This window comes from Rousettus aegyptiacus, unplaced genomic scaffold (genome assembly GCF_014176215.1).
Source record: "Rousettus aegyptiacus isolate mRouAeg1 unplaced genomic scaffold, mRouAeg1.p scaffold_m13_p_4, whole genome shotgun sequence".
In the NCBI taxonomy this organism is placed as follows: Eukaryota; Metazoa; Chordata; class Mammalia; order Chiroptera; family Pteropodidae; genus Rousettus; species Rousettus aegyptiacus.
In genome coordinates this window covers 107551191-107574048 of record NW_023416307.1, presented here as the reverse complement: position 1 = coordinate 107574048, position 22858 = coordinate 107551191, and the positions used below count along the sequence as shown (strand labels likewise).

Here is a 22858-nt window from a genome sequence, read left to right as displayed (position 1 = left end):
GCCAGTCAGAGCCAATTCTAGTAGGCCGCTAAGTCCTTTCAACATGACCCTACTCTTTGATAACTTCATTGTTAACTTCTTTGCTTTTTATGACAAAATGTTCCTGCCTCACCACTTCGACTTACAAGATCCCATCAGCTGCGTTTGAGATGATTTTTCATCACTTCTTTCTTTTTCCTCTGCCAGGAGTCAAGTTCAATTCATAATGGCCCTATCATTATGACATTTTCTCCTTAACTAGACCTCCTATCTCTAATCTTTTTTCCTGACCCTCACTCCAGAGACTTATCCAAAAAACTCATGTAAACAGTTTTCTCTTATTTTTAAATATTTAATAACTCCTCCATCCTTAAATAAATAAGTTTAAATTCACCGACTTAAGTTTCGAGGTTCACCATGATTTGGCCTGAGTTAGCCGCATTCTACTTTGAGTTTTCTGAAGAATATCTTATGCTCCAGCCAAACTATATCACCTCAGTTCTTTAAAAATGCCCTGCACTTCTCCACCTTCATGACTTTGCTTATACTGATCCATATTTCCCTTTTTTTGAAATCCCAGTAACATTTCAGAACACAGGTTAGACACTACTTCTTTCTGGAATCTTTCACAAACCATAAACCATCTTGGTTTGTCTCTTCCTTCTGATACTTTTCACTCAACTTTTCATATTTTAGTTACTTATCCACATGTACATAGCATTGAATGAATGCAAAACTACAAACTTAAAATAACTTAGATCAGAGCTATGTTACTGATATTTTTGATATTCAGGTTTTTTTAAATTGTTTAAAAGATACTGGACTGATAATATCTTCTGGCATCTTTTCCCCAGTTCTTCAGTGATATGCAAATGAGCTGCAAGCCTTAGAAAGCCTGCCTAAGCAGTGGTTCAAATACTTTATCTTGCACTTGACATATTAATTTTGCACAAACGGGATGAACTGAATTCTTAAATGAATAGCAGATCAAACGATGAAACATCACTGCGATGACTGACACTTTCATGACCTTTTTCTGTTTGCAGACTAAAAAAAAAAGAAAGAACCTGTAGAAAATAAAATATAGTTCTACTAGGTGGAGTCAGAATGGATTCTTTCATATGCAGTCACATTGTTTTCTGTACTTTTGTCCTAGAGTCAAGGATATAATGATATGTTGTGAGAGAGCAACTAAAATATATGCAACAAAATAAGTAAAGGGAAAGATCGAATTATCTTTTTGTGGTGTCATTTTATGCTCGACCTATTGTTGCTCCATTGGCATGCATCTCAGCATTTTTAAGGCCATTTGTAAAAAGAAAAAAAATTATTTGGAATGAACTAAAATACAAAAAGCTCAGCTCAAAAGTTTAAAAGTGACGTACTTGTCAAAAATCCCAAGTTGCAAGATTAACACTTTTTTAATTATCCAAATTGAAAGATAGAATCTATGTGTTTGGAACTGGTAGAATAAATCTCTCTGTTACTAATCTCTCTTTTAAAACAATGTTTCTCTCCATACATTTCTTTCATAGTTTTGTTCTGTTAAGGTCATAGCAAGCAATCGATATATCTGGTGACAGTCACATTCATCTTTTTTGGTGCAGTAAATTTTGTTATAGAGTCTCTAATATAAAGAGTTTAATTTTAAGCTTCAACTCATACTTCTGAGGGAGAATATTCATTAAGAACAAAGGGGATTTGAGGAAATGACTTTAAGATCGGGTGTCCTCTACTATCAAGGAATATAAAGACCAATAAGAAGAGCATTAATGGCTATCTTAGGAATTTTATATGTTGCTTTTCTACATGGATGTGAGTGAAAAATATAACCGGGCTGGGAAAAGTCTAGCTTGCAAAAGATTACAGATATATTTTCGTTGGCTACGATTGTGCTATAAGTAAAATGGCATTTCTGATCTTCTTCACAATATGAAGTCTGAAAATATTTCCCCTTTACGCATGATAAAATCTTCAGTAAAAGGACAAATACTAGTGAAAATTAAATAGACATGAAGTGCTAGTTTTTTAACTTTTTAAAAGTCGGCTGTCCCTTGTATTTTATACATTTTTTATCTCAAACATTCAAAAATTAAAATATTTAATTCAATAAAAATGTATTGAATTAATCTTTTATACTAGAATGAGCTATTTAGAATAAGCCCTATTAAAAATAAACATAGATCTCAGCATGGAAATTAAACTCCTCTTTCTTCGGGCATACTCAGTTTTTACTAGATATAAGTTAAAATTATATTCAAAGCAAATGATAACCATAATAAAATTAATTGTCCTAATTTTAAGTTTTTCAGAGTTTATGCACCTGAAAGTGTAAACAGCACCATGTTGTCTTGTCATATATAGTGGTAATAGAGAAGTCAATGCTAGCCTATGAAATTAAAAGAAAAGTTACAGATATAGGAAGCAAAATTATTATTTTAATTTGAAATAATTCAGTATCAAGAAACACAAAAAATAGCTTTAAACTATTTTGAATGACAAGTAATAACTATTTTTAAAATTTATATGTTTTGTACATGCCAATGAAAACATAATATACTGTAGAATTTCTCTTAATCAATGCAATCAGTATTTTCTGAATTAATTTTTAAAAAATTAGCTGAAGTAGAAAATCTTAATACCCAACACAACAATATCTAATTTTACTTAAAATTTATCATTATTCATTTGCTGATATTTTGAAGTAGTGTTGCAAGTTTCCCTTTATTTATAGGTTTACTTGAAGTTCCACAACCTCATTAATGCCTATAATTTGTGATCTATGATTTCCAGTTTTTACTTCCTTAAAGAGGAATAAAAAATTAAAGAAATGGTGAAGTAATCTGAGCAAAGGATCTTTTAGATTTTTATGACTTTTCATAAAAATTTAACTGTAGTTTTGCCCAACTACGTGATATATTTTTAGATCTAATTGAATCTTCCCAAAGCAATCAACTTGGTTAACATAAACACAATTTTTGCTTTTGCAATCATATCTCATTAAGTTATATATTTACTTGAATAATGGAATTACAATAACTGCTGAAGCTAGCTTAAACAGGTTTAAGGAGTACAATTACTTTTGATGAGCATACATCCTAGTTGATGGGGGCAGAAGTGTCCAGGTATATTAGAGAGTAGTCCATTAGCCCTGAGCACCTATGATCTGAGAAGGAATGGAGAGTTTGGATTAATTCTGGGAATCACTTAAGAGCACTCATCTAATAAATGTCATCTAAAAATTTACCAATATTTAGGGCATATATGTTGAGAACTATAAAAATAAACTGAGACACATCAAAAATATTTGAATTAATTCAGAGATATTCTTAGTTCTTAGATAGGATTAGTCAACGTCATAAAGATGTCAGCTTTCCCTACATTAATCTATAGAGACAATGGAATTTCAATCAAAACCCAAATGGTCTTTTATTTTAAAACAGACAGAATCATTAAAAAATTTTTCCTAAAGAATAAAGAATGCAAAAAGAGTCAGAGATATTCTGAAGAAGTGTAATAAAAGGAACTTCTCTATTAAAATATCCTAAAATATCAAAGTACAGTAATGAAATCATAGTGGTTTGGGTACAAGAAGAGAAAGGTAAATTAATTAGATTAATAAATTTCACTACATTAAAAAATTATGTTCGAGTAAACATAAACAGGCCAACAACATAAAAAACAAACAGAAAAAGGTCCAATAACAAATGACAGAACATAAGTTTTACACATATGACCAAGTGTTAATAACATTAAAATAGAAACTGCTCTTAAAGACAAATAATAAAGAGAAAAATAGATGGAAAGTAACAAAGAATTTGTAAAAGAAATCTAAAGAGGCAATAAACATGTGAAAAGAAAATGCAAATAAAAAACTTTGAAGTCACCCAACAGGTTGACAAAATTGAAAAAAAATATAATGTTTAGTTTTAATATGGGGAACCAGATGATCTCATGCCCCACTAGTGGGGGTATAACTATTAACAGATGCTTTGGAAATTGGACACAAAATTAAATGATCATACTCTTTATATTTAAGGAGATATATATTTGTAGATGTGTACTAAGATATGTAGATATAGACTACATACTGTTGTAAGAAACAAATCAACAGATAACTGGTTAAATAAATTATGAATATCCATAAACTGGATTTTTACAAGCCATTTAAGGACTTGTATTTTTTTATATTTACTGACATGAAAAGATTTACTTTTTGTGTAAAAAAGCGAGTTGTAAAACATTATGTATAGAATTATTATTTTATATTAAAGTCTCTATAATACTGATCTCTCCATATGTATCCATTAATATAATATAAATATATTTTATGTGTATAGTGAATGTCTTTGGGTAGTGAAATGAAGGGATTACTTTTAATTCTACTTTATGTATTTCCATATTGATTTTTCTGCAAGAAACTTTTGTTTACAGAAAACTATTTAAAATAATTTGTCAGTGAAGAAGACTATTTCATTGAATTCATTCTTCATTTGTTATAATAAAAGATAACCTTGTGCTAAAACAGTATTTATATCTAATCAGTAAACTTTTTTTGGAAAATTACAGAGTTAGAAGAAAATAATTCTTATTTTGCTCCTTACATGGTAAATAGGATTATATTTCTAGCTATTCTGAATCCAAATATGCAAAATAAATTTGATAAAACTTGATATATCAAATCACAAAATTCATATTTTGAATAAAAAATTATAGTCTGTAAATAATTTTGGCTGTAAGTAAAGAAAACTTTGCCTTAGAATGACTTAAACAATAAAAGAATGTATTTACAATTCCAAATGAAAGGTGAACTCCAGTCTGGCTTAATTGTTGCAGCCAAATACTGCCATCAGGAATTCAAGTTATTTCCATATCTCAACTACCTCACCACCTTCAGTTACAGCTTCAGCCAAAACTGGGTCTCCTCATGGTTCTAAGACAGCTAGCTGCCAGTAGCAATGATGGCAATGCTTCCTTATCCTTAGTATGTCCATCAGGAGAGAAGCAATAGGACTTCTCTTCTAAGCACAGAAAAGAAGTCCTTCCTTTCAGTCTGACTGAACCAACTTAGGTCACATGGTCACCTATGAGCCAGTGGTATTTCCAATACAGTGCCATGTGCTGATTGGCTTGGACTGAAATTGAGGATGGGAAAAATTACCTGATAAGACTATAATTCTGTTTGAGATAAGGGTCTGAATAACAGCTAGGCAATCAATTGTGTCCACTAAAAACAAGATATATAGATTTTTTTATATTTGCAGGATACAATTGAAAGTTTCATTTGAATCATCTCATCGGCTGATCAGATTGATTAAATTTACTTCATAATTTTGGAAATTATCCACATTACTTTAATGGTATGTGTTGCTTATATGAATCTGGGGTTATGAAATAAGTATAAATTTTTGTCCAACTTAATGTAAATATCTCATATTACTGTCATCCCGAAAGATATGGCATTTCAAGTAAGCAGGTAAATGTTGAAATTAAATCAAAAGAAATAAACGCATTCTCTAAATATCATTGTTATATTTGTAAAAAATCTTTGTTAGGATTTTTATTTAAATCCTGGGAGTGAATTGTTTTTGTTTCTGAAAACATAGCTCAATAACAAAGATAATATTGAATAATAGATTGTACTGGAAACAAAAGAATATGTCAAAGGATAATGATTAGAGAAAGCATTATATAAACGCATTTGGATGAGTACACAAAATAGAAATTCGCAGAGCTCTTACTGTGAGAAGAGAAGGAAATGTTCTAGAGCATAAATCTCCCTAAATTTTGTGGGTTTTTTCTCCCGACAATTCTTTTCTAACTCCATCATTTATTGCCAGGTCATAAGCAAGTAAACACTTAATTTGCCATAAAATTTAACTTATGCTGAAGTAGACCTACATTTCCTTAGTGAAAAAATGGTTTGTTTTCTGCACACAAGCAAATGGAGGCAAGACCAAGTGACTACATTATGCCTCTCTGTAAGAGCTCAACACAGCTTCCGACTCAAATCCTAATTGAATATTGACTAAAAGACAGCTTTTGAGATCTCAGCGCATAGAAATGGAGGAAAAGATATGAAAAGCTCTTTGGACTAAATGACAGATTCACAATTGTTTAGAATTTCAGCTTCAGGAGGAGGAGTGAGGAAGGTACTTCTGATTAATTAAAACAAGTATCAATCTTAACCAATGTTTGTTCACTTTGAAGGTCTATAATGCTGAATCACAATACACAGCAGTACATAGGCTGCCTGTGGAAAGTAGATAGGAGAAAGAAATCCTTTTTTTGTTGTTTTTGTTTTTGTTTTCTCCATTGCCAGGCAAACAGAAAGGCTGATAAATTATGTGGAGCAACTGTTGAAGCTCATAGGTAGATTTTTCTAACCTGGCCATGCAAAACAATTCTGGCGCAAAGCACGTCCTTTCCAAATAAGACCTTCTGCTTGTTTTGACAATATTCTTTGGAAATTTTGAAGCCTCAAAATACCTTTCAAAAACAGTCACTTCACCCTCTCCCACTTAACAATCACCCAGATAGTTGCACCCAGATAGACCATATACTTCATTGGGTGCTATTTCTATTGTAGCTACTCGGGTATAGGTTATTTTCAAAGGCTCCTAATAAATAAAGGACAACTGACAAAGTCTTATAGTAGTCAATGTTTACCACTACCTGGTTCCAACCTGCATTTCCAATCTTATGCCTATATGTGCTCTTCGTTCTAGCTATGTGTGGCTTCTGTGTTTGCTACTACCACCATGAGAGTACCTGTTATCCTGCCTCTTCATGTTCAAATAATACCTCAGCTGCAATGCAACCCCCTCCAGGAAGTGGGCTGTGAACCTCTGGTAATTCATGCAGTGTTCCAAAGCCATTTTGGTGTGATGACATAGTATCCAGGAGTACCTGAATCTTATCTTAAACCAAAATCACTTGTCTTCTCAAGAGAGCTACATACGCAGATAACAATGACAAATGGAAAATAAAATCCCTCTTTGTTATCAGAACTTTGGAAGAATGGCCTGGAACATGTAACATTTCTCTACCCCTATGCCCATATCTAAAGCTTACTTTCTATGAAAGTAACAGATGAAAGATAGAAAAGATGATGGTACTCAAGGATGTGCAAGAACAGAGAAACTATTGAGAATTGTATTTCCCTTTGGATGAAAGTGACTCTATTAGTAAATTTGGTCCAATAACTTTTCTCAAAATTTATCACTAAGATCAAAATCTTCCTACTTAAGTGAGAAAGTTTGAGGAGCATGAATGTACCCTACTCCACAGATTTTTATGCAAACCTAGATCAGTTTTTGAGATGGAATCATATGTCAGTAGGGCACTCTTTGAAAATTTCTCTTCAGATCCTATACCTATACCACAAGCCAGGCTCCCTCTTCAGTTCTCCTGTGAGCTTGACATATACCTGGGATTACTATGGGGCTCATTCTCTCTTGGGCCCAGGTTAGGCTCCATCCGAATTCTCTAAGTCAGCTGGAACATGAAATGGAAACACATGTACCATTTCTGAAATTATACCAGGTCTGGTTCCATGATCTTCATCCAAGAGACATTACATTTTCTCTTCACAATGTTATGAAGGAGTGCTTTTTCACCTGCACGAGAAGGTATCAGAATATTGGTCACTGAAATTAAATATGATTCAGAGAGTAGGCACCTCGTTCCACATTTTTAAGATTTGTAAGAAGTGAAAACTCATACCCCACACATTATGACAAATACATAAAAATTAATCTAATAAAATGAAAATAAGAATCAGCAATTGTTCTAAAGAAATGTCTTTAAACTAGTAATTCAAGACACTTCTACATATAGGCATTAATATTCTGAGATTTTCCACAAATTTCCCCACAAAACTATAAAGATATCTGAGCTGGAAAAAACATTCAAGCATATTTTGTGACTTTTTATTACAATATGAAGGCATTTATCTCCTTCTTTCTCTCTCTTCTCTATACTCTCCACACACTTCTCAGATTTATCTTCTTAAAACACTACACTGGTTATGTACATCACTGTTCTACTCAGAAGTTTTCCCTGGTTCCCCATTATCTACAAGATAGTCCTCCACCCCTGCACTCAATCCCTTTACCATTATTAAAAGGCATCCCTAATCATAAACTAACCTTTGTTCTTATTTATTTTATTTCCAATATTGACATCTTATACAATTGTATTTGTCCAGAGGTCCTCAAACTTGCTTTGCATTATGTCATCTCTGAATACTTGAAAGTATCTTTCTTTCCCTCAAAATATATCATGCCTCTAGCCTTTCATTTTCTCAGTCCATTTGAGGCTTAATTCAAATATCAGTTATTCCATCAAGCTTTGTCAAAAGCTTTAGGAACAGAGGCATGGTGACAAGAGACTTGAAATTGTCCATGGGCCTAAAAAAATAGTCCAAGTTCTTAAATAAAATGTATTATTTCTCAAGTGGAAAACTAAAAATTGAAAATTAAAATTAATAAATATTCAATTAAATAACTGTCAAACATGTGTCAACTTCATTAACTATTAAATTTACTACTCATAAAACATTGCTACAATTGAAAACAATTGCTGAGAATTTTTTTTAGTTTGCAGGAATTCCTGTGAATATACCATGATTCCTGAGAAATCATATTCATTTACTAACAAAGTTATATAGGTGAATAGTCAAAAGTAATATTTAATGAATTCTTTCCATTTTTTATAATGAAAAGTTAGTGGATGTGGGATGTGGGGTACATTTTAATGTTTGCTAAGAGGCAGAGTGGGCTTTCTGAAAGTATGAGTCACTATGACATTCACAAGCCTGCAATGGCCAAACTTAGTGTGACTCTGAGGCTGACAGCACAAAAGGGAGAGCCCTATGTACATTCAGGAGGCCCAGTTAGTGTTCTGTAGTTCTGTCCAGACAGATCTCACTTTTGTCTGCTACAAAACAGGGATTTAGAGTGCATGTCCCGCCTACTAAAAAAGGTTGTTTTAAAGAAGAAATGAGATCATCTTAGTGAACCTGCTATAAATGGCGAGGAACATTCATTACTGTCCTCTAAATAATCATGAATTTAACAATCACGAATTCATGTATCAACTATTTTTTGAGCACCTATTAGATGAATGTACTATCTACCAGGCACCAGGGAATATTAAATGAAATCATCTCTGTAGAGTCAAAAGAAAGAAACAGGTATACAATGAAGGTATGCTCAATGCTCCAGTTTAGTTAAGAGTGCAGGCTAGCATTAGACCATCTGGGTCTCAAGCCAGCTCTACTACTTAACTTAGTAAAGGTATGACTGAGGCAAGTTTAAATTCTTTGCCTCTTGGTTTCCCTATCTGTATGATTGAGATTATTAGTACTTACATTACAGAGTTTGTTATTGTAAGGATTAAATGAGATAAGGCTTATAAATTTATAGTGGCTACATATAGTAAACATACAGTGCTCATTATCTATTCCTGTTCTTTAAAATGATTGGGTGCCATCGTCTACCTAGGAGAGTAATGGAAGGTAAGGTGGGAAGGGCTTTTCAAGCGGGAGAAACATCATGTGCAAAGACACTGAAGCACAAAAGAGCATACAACAGTGCAGGGATGTTAAGTGATGTAATGGGCTGAAGCCTATGATATGTGTAGAATTGTAGGAATTGAGGCTGGATGGGGAGGTAGGATACAGTTATGCCATGCAAATAGGTTTAAAGTTTATTCTGTGTAACAAAAAGCTATATCAGAACCACAATGAGATACCACCTCACACCTGTAAGAATGACAATTATCAACAAGACAAGTAATAACAAGTTTTAGAGAGGTTGTGTGGGGAAAGGAATCCTCATACATTGCTGGCAGGACTGCAAATTGGTATAATCACTATGGAAAACAGTATGGAGTTTCCTCAAAAAATTAAGAACAGGTTTACCCTATGACCTCTTCTGGTTATCTACCAAAAAGAAATCTGAAAACATATCCATAAAGATATATGCACTCCAATGTTAATTGCAGCATTAATCACAGTGGCCAGGACATGGTAACAATCAGTGTCCAACAGATGATTGGATAAAGAAGATGTGGTACATAAATACAATAGAATATTATTCAGCCGTAAGAAAAAATGAAATACAATCATTTGTGACAGCATGGATGGATCTTGAGATAATCATGATGAGCAAAATAAGTCAGACAGAAAAAAAGTTGATACCACATGATTTTACTCATGTGGGATATAAAACTGAAAGCAACAAACAAACAAGACAAACACACAAAAACTCATTGACACAGACAACAGTTTAGCAATTATTAGAAGGAAAGAAGGTGGGGGGTAAATAAGGGCAAAGGGGGTCAAATACATGGTGATGAGAGGAGTTTTGACTTTGAGTGGTACACATACAATTCAATATACAGATGATATATTATTGAACTGTACACTTGAAACCTATATAATTTTATTAACCAATGTTATCCCCAATGAATTTAATTTTAAAATAATTCTGAGCAGGGTAAGGTCATGATTGGATTTTTGCTTCAGAATAGTCACTGTTGAAGGAGGATTGAATGTGGGCAAGAAAGGAGACCGAGAGAACAGTTAGGAGGTTATTGCAAAAGTCCATGTAAGCAATCATGAGGGCCCTAAGCTGGGCACCAGTGATGAAGATGAAGAAGAAGAGAAAGCGATGAACATTTTCTCAGCAGGAACATCAACAGGACATGTTTATCCTTTGGTGGTGAGGATAAGAGTAAAGATTTGAAGTTTGAATTGTGCCCTTCTGCCTTGGTTATACAGCAGCTCTAGAACTATACTCACTGTACTCCAGAACTGTAAGACAATAAACTTGTTTTCACTGAGTTAGAAAATAGAAGGGGAAAGAATCTTGGTGAGAGATTCCATTGTTGAATGGTCTGATGACACCTTATGGGAGATGTCAAAGAATTCAACGGTCTTCTTAGTGCAGTCTGAATACTTATACTATCTGCAAACTGCTTTTTGTTGGTCTTCACCATTACAAAGTTCTAGTACTAAAAATTACATCAACTTCATCACGAAACTGTTCAATTTAATTGACAATTTTTGGTGACAAGACTATCTTGAAGAAAGCAGCAAGTTAATTTGCATTTGAGTACAAGTTCCTTACCTCTTTGCAGACCCATGACAAAAAATTCACTGACTTGTACAGTCTGAGATCACATCTTCAGCGATGCTGATATAAATGACCAGATGTATGGGTTTGAGTTCTGATGAGAGGTCTATGCTTGAGACCTAGATTTCAAAATGGGAAGCGTATAGAGGTGATAGTAGCTACAGCCATTATGTAGTGATAAAGTTGCTGAGTGATAGTATAGAGATGAGAGGAGGGCTACATTAGTTCGCTAGAGCTGCTGCAACAAAGTATCACAAACCAGGTGGCTTAAACAACAGAAATTTATTGTCTTACAGTTCTAGAGCTTAGAAATTCGAGATCAAGGCATTGATAGGGTCGGTTCCTTCTAAAGGCTGTGAGGAAGAATATATTTCACCCCTCTCCCCTAGTTCCTAGTGTTTTTTAAAGCAATCTTTTGTGTTCCTTGCTTACAGAAGCATCGCTCCAATTTCTGCCTTCCTCTTTACATGGTGTTCTCCCTGTGTGCATCTCTATTTCCAAATACTCCTTTCACTAAGCACACAAATCGTAATGAATTAGGGTCCACACTAATGACTTCATCTTAACTAATTAATGGGCAAAGAACTTATTTCCATATAAAGTCACAATAAAAAATATTGGGGGCTAGTACTTAGACATAAGAATTTGGGTGGCTGTGGGGTGGTGGTGGGGTGGTGGGGGACACAATCAACCCATAACAAAAGTAATGGATGGAGACCAGAAAAACACTAATTTTTAAGATTCAAACACTTACCATAACCTGCCTTACAGTATAAGGTCCATTCTGTGTTGGCGCATCTCAATTTCTTAACTAGATTGACAGGTTTTTAGAGATCAGGGAGTCTGACTAAAATGTGTATATTTTGCCTACAAGATTTACTGAGTTTCTTGTATGTATAAGTGGCTTAAAACAATGTTGTCTGATGGTGTGTAACAAACAAAAATTGAATATGGAATAGCCCCCAAGAAGTGTTTTGAACACAGTATGTTATGACACGCTGCCTTATAGACAACATTTGCTATACTTGTCAGAAAAATCGCCAAAGTAGATGTTTAAGATATGTTTTAACTCATTTGCTTAAACAAGTCTATGCCTACCATCCACACCAAAAGGCTGTTTTCCTGAATGGGCAACAGAAGGCATAATTATTTGCAAAAATTTTCAATGTTTTTTCCTTTGCTTTCCTAAGTGGCATTGTAGATTCTCTGTACCACTCTATGTGTTTGCCAGAATCTCATTGTCTTTTTGAAAGCACTATAGCCCCTGGCAGGTTTGTAACTTAGCATCTGCTCCTGCAACACTTAGGAATAAACATTTTTTAAAAAGTTAACTTCAAAATATCTCAGAACTTTCTTACTGCACAGAAGTGTTCCTGAAAAATATCTAATGACAGGTTAATATTTTCCTCCCATAGGCTGCCATATAATACATTCTTAATTATCATTATTGGTTTCATTATCATTATCAACACATTATCAGCTAACTCCATATCTCTCAATTTGAGAATAATAGCTGGAAATATGGAACACTTGGGGGTTTGATAATTCAATTTATGTTTTCAAAATTTTCAGTGTTTCTTCTTGTTTGTTAAAATGAAGGGATAGCTTGACAAAGTTAATTTCCCCTTTGACTAGTGAACGGCATCAGAAAAATCTCTACCTAGTGGTTTCAGTTTTTTATAGATATTGCACACCCATTATATTCTTATTATCACATCCAATATACAATAGTACTGTTATTTTTTTATATTCTAACTATACTCATAAAGGAATTCCTTTGTAAAGACAGCTTATAATAAGAGAGAAAACAGTGCCAAAATTCCATAAGAGAATGAAACTAGAGAAAAGATGCATACTTATTTATGTCTTAATATATAGAACTTACCGATTCTATTGTATAACTTTGGCAACAATGAGACTGATGATATTTTTAATAGCCTAGCTTTCACTATAATGCTGTCAAATGCTTCTTCATTTTTTTTTTCTTTAGAAAGGGCTAAATCAAATAAATCATATGAAGAACGTATATCCAATAGGGAGATTCCATTTCTACCTTGGCTTAATATTTGGCCACTTAAACACACACTACAGAGTGATTTAAGTTCAACCGGGATTCAGCCTTTGCAGAAATTTGTAATTGCGTATAATTTTAAAAATAAGACTTTTCTTTATATATCTTTATAATAAATATAGAAATTTCTTTATAATATTTCTTTATAATATTATATTTCTTTACAATAAATCTAGAAATTTGTTAACAAGCTACATTGGGAGGTGATTGATAGTATGTTTCTGCAACACAAATATTTTTTAAATCATTTGGTAATTGGTTCAACATTTATGTTGTCCACTGAGAAGCTTTTATAAAAGTAAATAACTTGTATTTCTCTAATAGAAGCAGACTGTGTTTCAGATTCCTTCACTTTCTCTCTTTAGAAACTCTTGGGAAATAAAGCATCATTGCAGAGATCCAACAGTCTGAATGTTTATAAGCACCTAATATGTGCCAGGCACTGTTTTGAGAGATGAGGAACCGAGGAGGAATAAAATGTGGCCCCTCTCTTTGCAGTCCTTACAGTCTAGTGGGAGAGAGGCACACTTCACAAAAGGTAATTTAAATATAATGTATAGGAGGTAACATGGAGATAGACTATGGATTATGAGAGCATTTAGCCCAATATAAAAGTTTGGGTAAGGTTTCTCAAAAGAGATAACACTTTAGTTCGTTAAAAGATGAGCAAGAGCAAATTAGATGAAAAAAGGTGAGAAGGATGTTCTAAAATAATGAAAAGCATGAGAAGAGTTATTGGACAAAAGTGCAAGAATACTATTATTACTGTTGATAACATTTGTTCTACATTTACCTCATATTAAAGACTTGTTAATCAATTAACATGCTTTTTTTTTCTTATAACCATCAATATTATTTTCCCCCATGTTACAGATGAGGAAACTAAGACTTACAGAGAATAGATAACATGGCCAAGGTCATATGACCAGGGACTTGAACCAGAGACTAATGGCCTGCAGAATTAGTGAAGAGTCTCAACAAAAGAGAAATAAAGGTTATATTGTACCTTCTACTGCATCCATTTTGTAGAAAATGCTATAGTCATCACCACTGCCTTCCAGGTCTGCTTATCATAATGATGATCATCATGATGATGACAGCAACAATAAATAAAGCTTGCTATTGTCAGTACTTTAAATACACTAACTTTCTCAGTCCTTTTACCCATAAAAATAAAACAACTTAGATAATCCAACTCAGTGACAGCAAGAGGTAATACTTATATAGAACTTATCTCATGCCAAACATTACTCTAAGAGCTTTACTATATTCTCTTTCTTAAGTTTCATAAGTACCCAATGACAGAGATAACACTATCCCCATTTTATTATGAGTAAACTGAGTCACAGAGAGGTTAAGTTGCCCAAAATCACATAGCCAGGAAACAAATCTAGGCTGTCAAGTTTGAGAGTCTATGCTCTTAATAGTAGTTCTTCACTGTCCATCGTCTGTCAAAAACAAAGACCAGACTTCGAACCATTGGATGGCTTCATCCCCCTTTCTTTACTTGCTAATGACAGAGAAGAAATTCTATTATGTGCTTGGACCGACAAAAAATAACAAGGTAATTCTGATCATCAGCCCTCTGATTCTGCAGAAAGGATAAATCTGATCCTAAAAGGGAAACTATTGCCAGAGACAGGGAACATAGAGTTCTAAATTCCAGATTCTTTTTTTTGGATGACTTACAAGGCCCCAGGTCAGGCCATCAGTGTTTGCGCATCAGTGGCAAGAAGAGATGATGTTGTTAATACCAGATAGTTCTACCATCCAGATAGACACGATATTCCTCTTAGAACAATCATAGTTTTAGATACAAGTGATCAACATCCTGTTATTTAAGTGATGGCTTGGTGTCTTATTTCCTTTGTTGTTTGCACACTCATAAAATCTCAGGTACATCTTCCAATTATTAGAGAAACCAGAACTACTGGTTTTTTAATATGGACTATCTTGATAGTTATAAATATGAAGAACTAATTTGAAAATTAAAAAATTCATTGTAGGAAAAACAGAATGCATTTATGGGTCACTCTCAGCCCACAGGTCACAGTTTATAATCTCTCATGTAGTCTGTAGGCTTGTAAACTTTTAAGAGCTTACCTCCTTGTCTGAAAATTCAGATAGTTGAACAAAGTGAACTTGAATTTCATTTGTAACCACCTCAGGTTCCTTAAAGACACTGCCTTATGTTGCAATGTAAAAACATATCAAATTTTAGTTTGAAATTATATTTTTGATAATGAGTAACCTCTTTGTCTAGAAAAACCTATCAACTCTTAATATAGAGAGGGGACATTAGAGAATAATTTGAAACTTTGCCATTCCATTCTCCATATGACAGATGAAAGCATTACCTCAGAGACAATCAAGTGGAAAGTTTGAGCTCAAACACAGGTTGATATATATGAATTCTTTCCCATCATCAGCCAGCTTTCTTCATTCTGTCCAGGAAGTCATTTGAACTCCTAGATAAAACCATTCCTGCAGTCACCTCTGTACAGGAGTTTTCAATTACATGTACTAGTAAATCTTTACCCTTCCCATTATTTTCCTTTTGATTTAACCACTTGAGTTGGGTTTCTATCACTTGAAACCAGACGAATGAATCAGACTAATAATGTCTTACAAACAATGACTCCTTTCCACATTCCTGCTACCTTAAACTCTTCTACAGAATGGAATACCTATTTTTCCTAATGCTTACACAAATGATACAAATTCTTTAAGATCTAACTTCCTCCATGAATATTTTCCCTACTATTATAATCAATCTTATGTGTGTACATGCATACACTTTCTCTCCCTTCACTACTTTCATATCAGTATCTTATAATTAAACACATTCTTACTCTCATCTAATTGTATATGTGTTATCTAAGAAACTAGAACATAGCTCCCCAATTCAGGAGCATATCTTACAGGTATCTTCTGGTTTTGCTACCTGGGAGAGTGCTTGGTACAAGGAATAACTAGTCATTTATTTAGAACTTAGTTCTAAGTTATTGGAACTCTACCCATCATTCCAGCTTAAGTTATATAAACCCAAATAAAAAATATTGATTCTATTTTAATGAGATTGCCTATTTTTGTGTATTAAATTTGCTTTTATAGAGGAAAGATTTCTGAATTACTTGACTTTTATCACTTTACACAGTACAATTCTTTTGGAATGAAATATTTAATTTCCTTTGTTCCTCTGTCCCGTTTTAGAGAAGCAGAAGGCTATTCTATATGTGTAATGAAACAAGAACCACTCATTACTTTTTTGGTATTCCACATCTTCAGAATGTCTCTGCTAGTACCAGTGCATAACAGTTTCTGCCCATTGCACCAAGGAGATTAGCGGTGGAAAGAGGGCGCCAAAAATCATATTTTAAGAATACAGTTCTTTCCTTGATGAAAACACATAATTCTTTTTAAAGAAATCTGGTTTAATAGTAATTTAATTCTATTTAGAAGTTAGAATATTTATTTTTCAAAATGCAAATCATATGTTGCATTAACATACCAACACTTAAAAATTTTTGGTGGATCTAACTCAAATGCCTCCAAACATATTTGAAAGGATGAATCACTATTATCGATTTAAAATATACACACTCATATACATATATAGTTAACTAGTAGTAAATTTTAAGTTTTATAAAAAGTATAGGCTTTTGAGTCATGACCAAGTGACAAAGTCGAATAAGTAAATGAATAAAGGTAGAATTTCTATGGCTAACAGTGACTCAACGTTAGCCATAATTTCATGGCAAGATACAAGCTGAATTACATGGGAGAGAGTAGCTGGAACTTTTAACATTTGGTCTAGTCATAAAGTCCTTTTGAATGAAATGGGAGTTTATAGAGACACAATTTTAGGACAGCCCCTTTTAGTCATCATATACAGATATACACATACAGACACGTGTGTACGCAAACCTGTATATGCATAAAATATTCATTTTGGACATTTGTAACCAGGCATTATAAATAATTTCTAACTAATTTTTAAAAATGGTTATGTCAATCTAAATATTACACCATGGTTTACAGTAACTAGTTCATAGGAGGTAGCCACCCGTTACCATTACTACATAATTTAGAAACATATGGTGTAGCTTTGCCATGACAACTTCTAGGTATTCACTTTACCATTCTAACAAAAGAAGAAAAATAAAAAGTACAGAACTGTTTTTCGAATTGTCATTTATGAGCTGCTGAAACATATATTGTGACAGTAGGATGGCCGGATTTTTGTTTTAGTTATAAATTGCCATTACCAGCACCTTATATTTAGATTCACCACAGCACAAGAAAAATATACCTATAAATGATAAACTGTGTTTTCACATAGTCTGTTTAAAGTCTCTTCTCTTAATGGAAAATTGTTGGAATATCCAGACACTCTTTTTTCCAGTAAAAGTGAAACCAAAGTAATTAACTATCAGAATTACCCAGGAATGGTGCCTTTGCCCTCTCCTCCCTTCCAGTTGTTTTACTGTGCTAAAACAGTTGTTTGTTTGTTTGTTTGTTTGTTTTTTAGCTTGAACCACATAGACTGAAAACAGTCTGGTATTCAGATTTACCAGCTGACAAATCATCTCTCTCCTTCATACTCTTTATGAGGTTAGTACTTAAATGTACGTTTTGCCCATGTTGACTATAACTGCCCCCTCTCATCCATGGTTTCTGTTACTCATGGTCAAACATGATCCAAAAATATTAAATAAAACATTCCTGAAAGAAACAGTTTGTAAGTTTTATATCATGCACCAATCTGAGTATCATGATGAAATCTTGCACTGTCTTGCCAGGGACATGAATCATCCCATTGTTCAGCATATCTAAACTGTATATGCTCCCCGCCCATTAGTCACTTAGTAGCAGACTTTCTTGTCAGATCAGTTGTTTTGGTATCATAGTGCTTATGTTCAAATAACTTTTATTTTACTTAATAATGGCCTCAAAGCCCTTCACATAACTTTTATTACAGTATATTGTTATAATTGTCCTATTTTATTATTAGGTATTGTTGTTAATCTCTTATGGTGCCTAACTCATAATATCATATAGATAAAACATACTCTCTCTCTCTCTCTCTCTCTCTATCTATCTATCTATATAGATATAGATAGATAGATAGATAGATAGATAGATAGATATAGATATAGATATATATATAGGGTTTGGTACTATCCATAGTTTCAGGCATCCACTGGGGGTCCTGAAATATATTTATCCCTGATGGGTAAGAAGGGACTGCTCTATTTGATAGGTGCCCTCAAGGGAAAGGGGCAGGCCTTTCTCAACTTAAATAGAAATAAACTTGGCATGTTGTCAGGACTCCAGAGTTCTATTTTTCCCTTTAGAATATTTCTGGCCAGTGTCACACCTTAAAGAGTTAGGATTTGGAATCTGAATGCCTTATATCTCAATCCCCACCCTTTCATCAATTGCATACTGCTTCAGGCAAATTACAAAATTTCTCTGAGTCTCAGTTTTCTCTTCTAAAAATGATAGTAATTCCTACATTGTTAGGATTATTAGGAGAATTTTAAATGATCTAAGAACATAAAAAAAGGAATTTAGGTAAAAACTAAGAATATTTGAATAAACTATGTATTTTAGTTAATAATAATGTACCAATAAGAATTCTTTATACCATATTACAGTAAAATATTAGTAATAGGGGAAAACTGGGTGAGGGGTACATGGAAATTCTGTACTATTTTTCCAAATTTTAGTGAATCTAAAACTCTTTTAAAACACGAAGTCTATTTTAAAAATAATCTAAATGAAGTGCCTTGCATATAGTAAGTGCTTCAAAAATGGTAGCCAGCATTATGAATACAAACTATTTTGTTTCTTAATGTGTATTAGACATAATAAAATATGATCTTGTTTTACTCCTAGCTTTATGAAGATATAACTGATATATAACATAGTCTAGGTTTAAAGCATTTGGTGTGATTATTTGACAACATAATCTCCTTTCCCCCAATTCAGCAATTCTTTTTCATAGGCAGTTTTCTTTTTCTCCCTGTCACTATTCCATTTTTCTACATTATTTTTTCTACTACCAACTCATGTCTGGTTCACAACTAGTTTATATTTCTCAAAGACCAATTTTAATTCATTGATCTTATTTGTTGGCTTTAAATTTTACCACAATGATTATGAAAACTTTTTAGTCCCTTTCAATGATTTTTTTTTTTTTTAAATCAAAAGTTTGGACTTTCTACTTGGAGAAAAATAGCAAGACATCCTTTTCCAGAAAGATACTAAAAACTTAAAGACATAGCAAAAGAAAGGCTTGGTTTGTTATTTTGTTTTGTTTGTTCTACTTTGTAATAAGGAGATATTTCCTTTCCCAGTATAACCAACAGCCCTGAGGCAGCTTTACTGGCATATGTATTTAGCACAAATTTGCTGCAATAACTTAAAATAGTCTGACCAAATACCAGTGTTATCAATTTGTCCTGTAGTCTCTTTGATGTTAAGGTCATGTGTAAAAACAGAACCTACCTGCCCCTCAAAACCAGAGCTTTGAATGGATTCAGATGAAATATACAGTCAGATCAGAAAAACTTAGCTTCATGATAATTTTTCTCCTGTGGCTGAAGGCTGTCTAGAAGAACTGGGTCTCTGTGAGAATGCATTTCTCTCTCCATTCTAATGCTGGATTTGTGTCTATTTAGAGCACAGAGCTTTGGAGCCTTTTCACTGATAAAGGGGAATTTTTTTCCCCCTTAAATCACAACAGTTTTCATTGCCAGGGAAATAGGACATCTTTAGTTGATGCTCTTATTAATGTGATACATTTTAAAGAAGGCATTACCTCTGCTACAAAGGCTGTTACCATAATAATTCCAAGTTGAAACTTGAAATATCAAGTGCGTGTGAACCCAGCACCCAACCTTAAAAAAACAATCCAAAAAACTTTTACTGTTCTGTGGATACTTTTGCTCTATTCTAGCCCAAAATGCAAGTTGAAAAAGCGAGAGGCTACTGATGGGTTGAGAATGCAGTGTGTATTTCTCAATCAGAAAATGAGTTTTATTTTTAATAATACTGATACCCAAGCTTGTGATAACTGAAATAAATCATCATTGCTGGGTGGTATGTGTGCATAAGGAAGCAAAACAAACAGAGGAATCTGTACTAACTCAAGATAAGGGTGGATAAATATAGGAAAACCTCACAGTCTACTACGGCAACATAATATTCAGTCTTAAATGGCAGCAACCTAGAAATTCACTATTTTAAGAAACCCGTCTCACAACCTTCATGGGGTTAGAGCTGGATTCTCACACCACCCCAGCTGGCATTTTTTTTTTCTTTTTTTCTTTTTTGTTTTGTTTTGTTTTTGCTTTTGATAGCTCGAGTGCTGCAGATTTACCTAGGAGACAGAACAGAATGCTGACTTTCTTCACAAACTCACTCCAACTGCTGGGTACCTGACTCCTTCTCTTCTGGTCCCGCGCCACTATCCCCCATCCTGCAGTAACCACCCCCCTCCTTTCTTTGGCTGGTGAACAGCTGATGGAAGTAGACGCTTTTATCACATCAAAGGCAGCCCGGAGCCGCCTCAGCCTTGCCCCAGCCTCAGACACAAAAAGCTTTTGATGCTTATAATTGCGAGGCTTTTTGCAGCTGCACTTTATCAAGCCAGCAGCAGCAGGGCTTTGAGGGCCTCGAAAAGCCAGAAGGTGGCGGCGAAGTCACCTTGGGACGAGAAGAGGGTCGAAGGGAGGAAGGTAGAGGGCCTGACTCGAGCCGAAGGACCAGAGGGCGTGCCCCAGCTCTGGGGTCTGTGCGGAATGAGTACTGGAGGGAACCCGGGCCAGAGGGAAGGGGTGCCCCAGAACCCTTGGGCGACCCGAGTCGGTGATCAGCTGACTGGCATGGGGAGGACGATGTCCTTCTCAGTGTGACTGGAAGCTTCGCCTTTCAGGCTTGCATTCTCCCGCCTGCCTCGGCGGTTGCTCTGTGCCGGAAAGAGCCGAGCGCAGCTCAGCGGCGTTCTTCTCACTCCATACCCGCGCCCCACCTGCTGGGTGCCCCCGCCCGCAGAGCGCACGCCCAGGAGGGCGGGCCCGGAGCTGAGTGCAGCTGTCCCTCCGCTGGAGAGTGCCAGGAGCCCTGCGAACCAGCAAGGCCTCTCTGGGAGCCGCAAGCTGCAAGTCACTCCCCGAACCTCCCCGGCTACTAAGCGGAACTGCTCAGCTCGCATCCCTGAGCTCCCAGAAAGGGCGGCTCCGGCGCGCGGCACTTCTCTCCAGGCCCCTCACGGGTCCCGGCCGCGGAGAGGGGGCCTCATAGCCCCTTCCCCAGGGCGCGGTAGCCTCCTCCTTCAGCTCCTTCTCGCCAGCTGCGCCGCCAGCTCCCATTGTTCGCCCCGCCCGCCTGGCGAGGTCCCGGTGCTGTTGCCTGGGCCTCTCAGGCGCACCTACCTTCTGCTGCCGGCGAGCCATGTCCGTGGGCTGCTTGGCATTGAAGGGGTAGGCGATGCAGCGCATCACGAACACATAGAGCTGCAGTCTCTTCTTCCTCTCCTCCTCCTCCTTCTGCAACCGCTCTAACTCCTCTTTCTCTTTCTCGCTCACCACCGACGGGCTGGGGCTGGAGGGCCGGCCGCCACCGGCGCGGCTGCTGGGCTGCAGCCCCCCGGCCCCGCCACCGCTGCTCGCGCCGCTGCCTCCACCGACGCTGGTGCCCACCCCGGCCCCGGCGCCGGCACTGCCGCCTCCCCCCAGGCCGGCACCGCTGCCCGAGCCCTCGCTGGTGCGGCTGGGAGACAGGCGCGCGCCGGACGCCGCTGAGCCGAGCACCTCCTTGCCGCTCTCCTCCTCCACGATCTCATCCGATTCTTCTTCGCTGGACGAAGGATCCAGCATGGTGGCACCTGGGGAGAGGGGTCCCTGGAGCCCCTGGCTTGGGGTGCAAAAGATGGGGAACGCTGGAGGCAGCTGGGGGTTGGCTCTCCCGGATGGACGCTTCTCCCCAAATCAGAGAGCGAGCGCGCTACTGCTCAGCCTCCGCCGCCGCGACTCCTTTCTTCGCCCGGCGATCCGGAGCTGAGCTCAGACCCAGAAGCGCGAGGGGAGGAGGGAAAAGGAGAGGTGTGCCGTGGTCCCAAGGTGGGCAAGGAGGAGAGTCAATTGCAAGCCCCGAGCCTGCAGCCGGATGCCATCTGCAGCCGCTGAAGAAGGCGCCTCCAGAAAAGATGCCGAGTGTTGCAAGCTGTCGATGCAGCCAAGAGCCGAAGAGGCATCTTGCCGATTGGGGAGGGAGCGGCGCTTACGTGTTTATTGGCTTAACTCTCCCGTGTCCGCGGCCTAATGGGTGGCTGCAGAGGGCTCAAAGGGGGAGAGCGCGAGCGTCTTCAAAGTCTCAGAACTTCAGTTCTGATCCTAACGCTTTTCCATCCTCCTCACCCCCTCCTCACTCCCTCCTCTTTGTAAATAATTTCCTCCTTGATCTTCAGCTCTCACTGCCTCGACCTCTCTTCCTCTCCCGCAGACAAAAAGTTCTTGGGGGAGGAAGAAATACACCAGCGATGACTTCTTGTTAGCGAAGACGATAAATACAAGTCTCACTAAGAGGAAGTCAGCGAGATCCCATACGGTAAAGAAAGTGTCTCTCTCCCTTCTCCTGGCTTCTTCACACTTGGGGTGTG

At 36.3% G+C, this 22858-nt stretch overlaps 1 protein-coding gene across 15 annotated transcripts in view; it reads right to left on the bottom strand.

Moving 5' to 3' along the window:
- Nucleotides 1-22530, bottom strand: part of CADPS (calcium dependent secretion activator) — a 442570-nt gene extending 420040 nt beyond the window's left edge. For 4 of the 15 annotated variants that reach the window (XM_016150172.2, XM_036218623.1, XM_036218621.1 and 1 more), the window contains exon 1: nt 21633-22529. In XM_016150172.2, the coding sequence (XP_016005658.1) occupies nt 21633-22076 (444 nt within the window). In that variant the 5' untranslated portion in view covers nt 22077-22529. Of the gene's footprint in view, nt 1-21632 lie in introns of all 15 variants that reach the window. The other 11 variants (XM_036218624.1, XM_036218622.1, XM_036218635.1 and 8 more) reach the window with 4 other exon arrangements.
- Nucleotides 22531-22858: the final 328 nt, after the last annotated feature.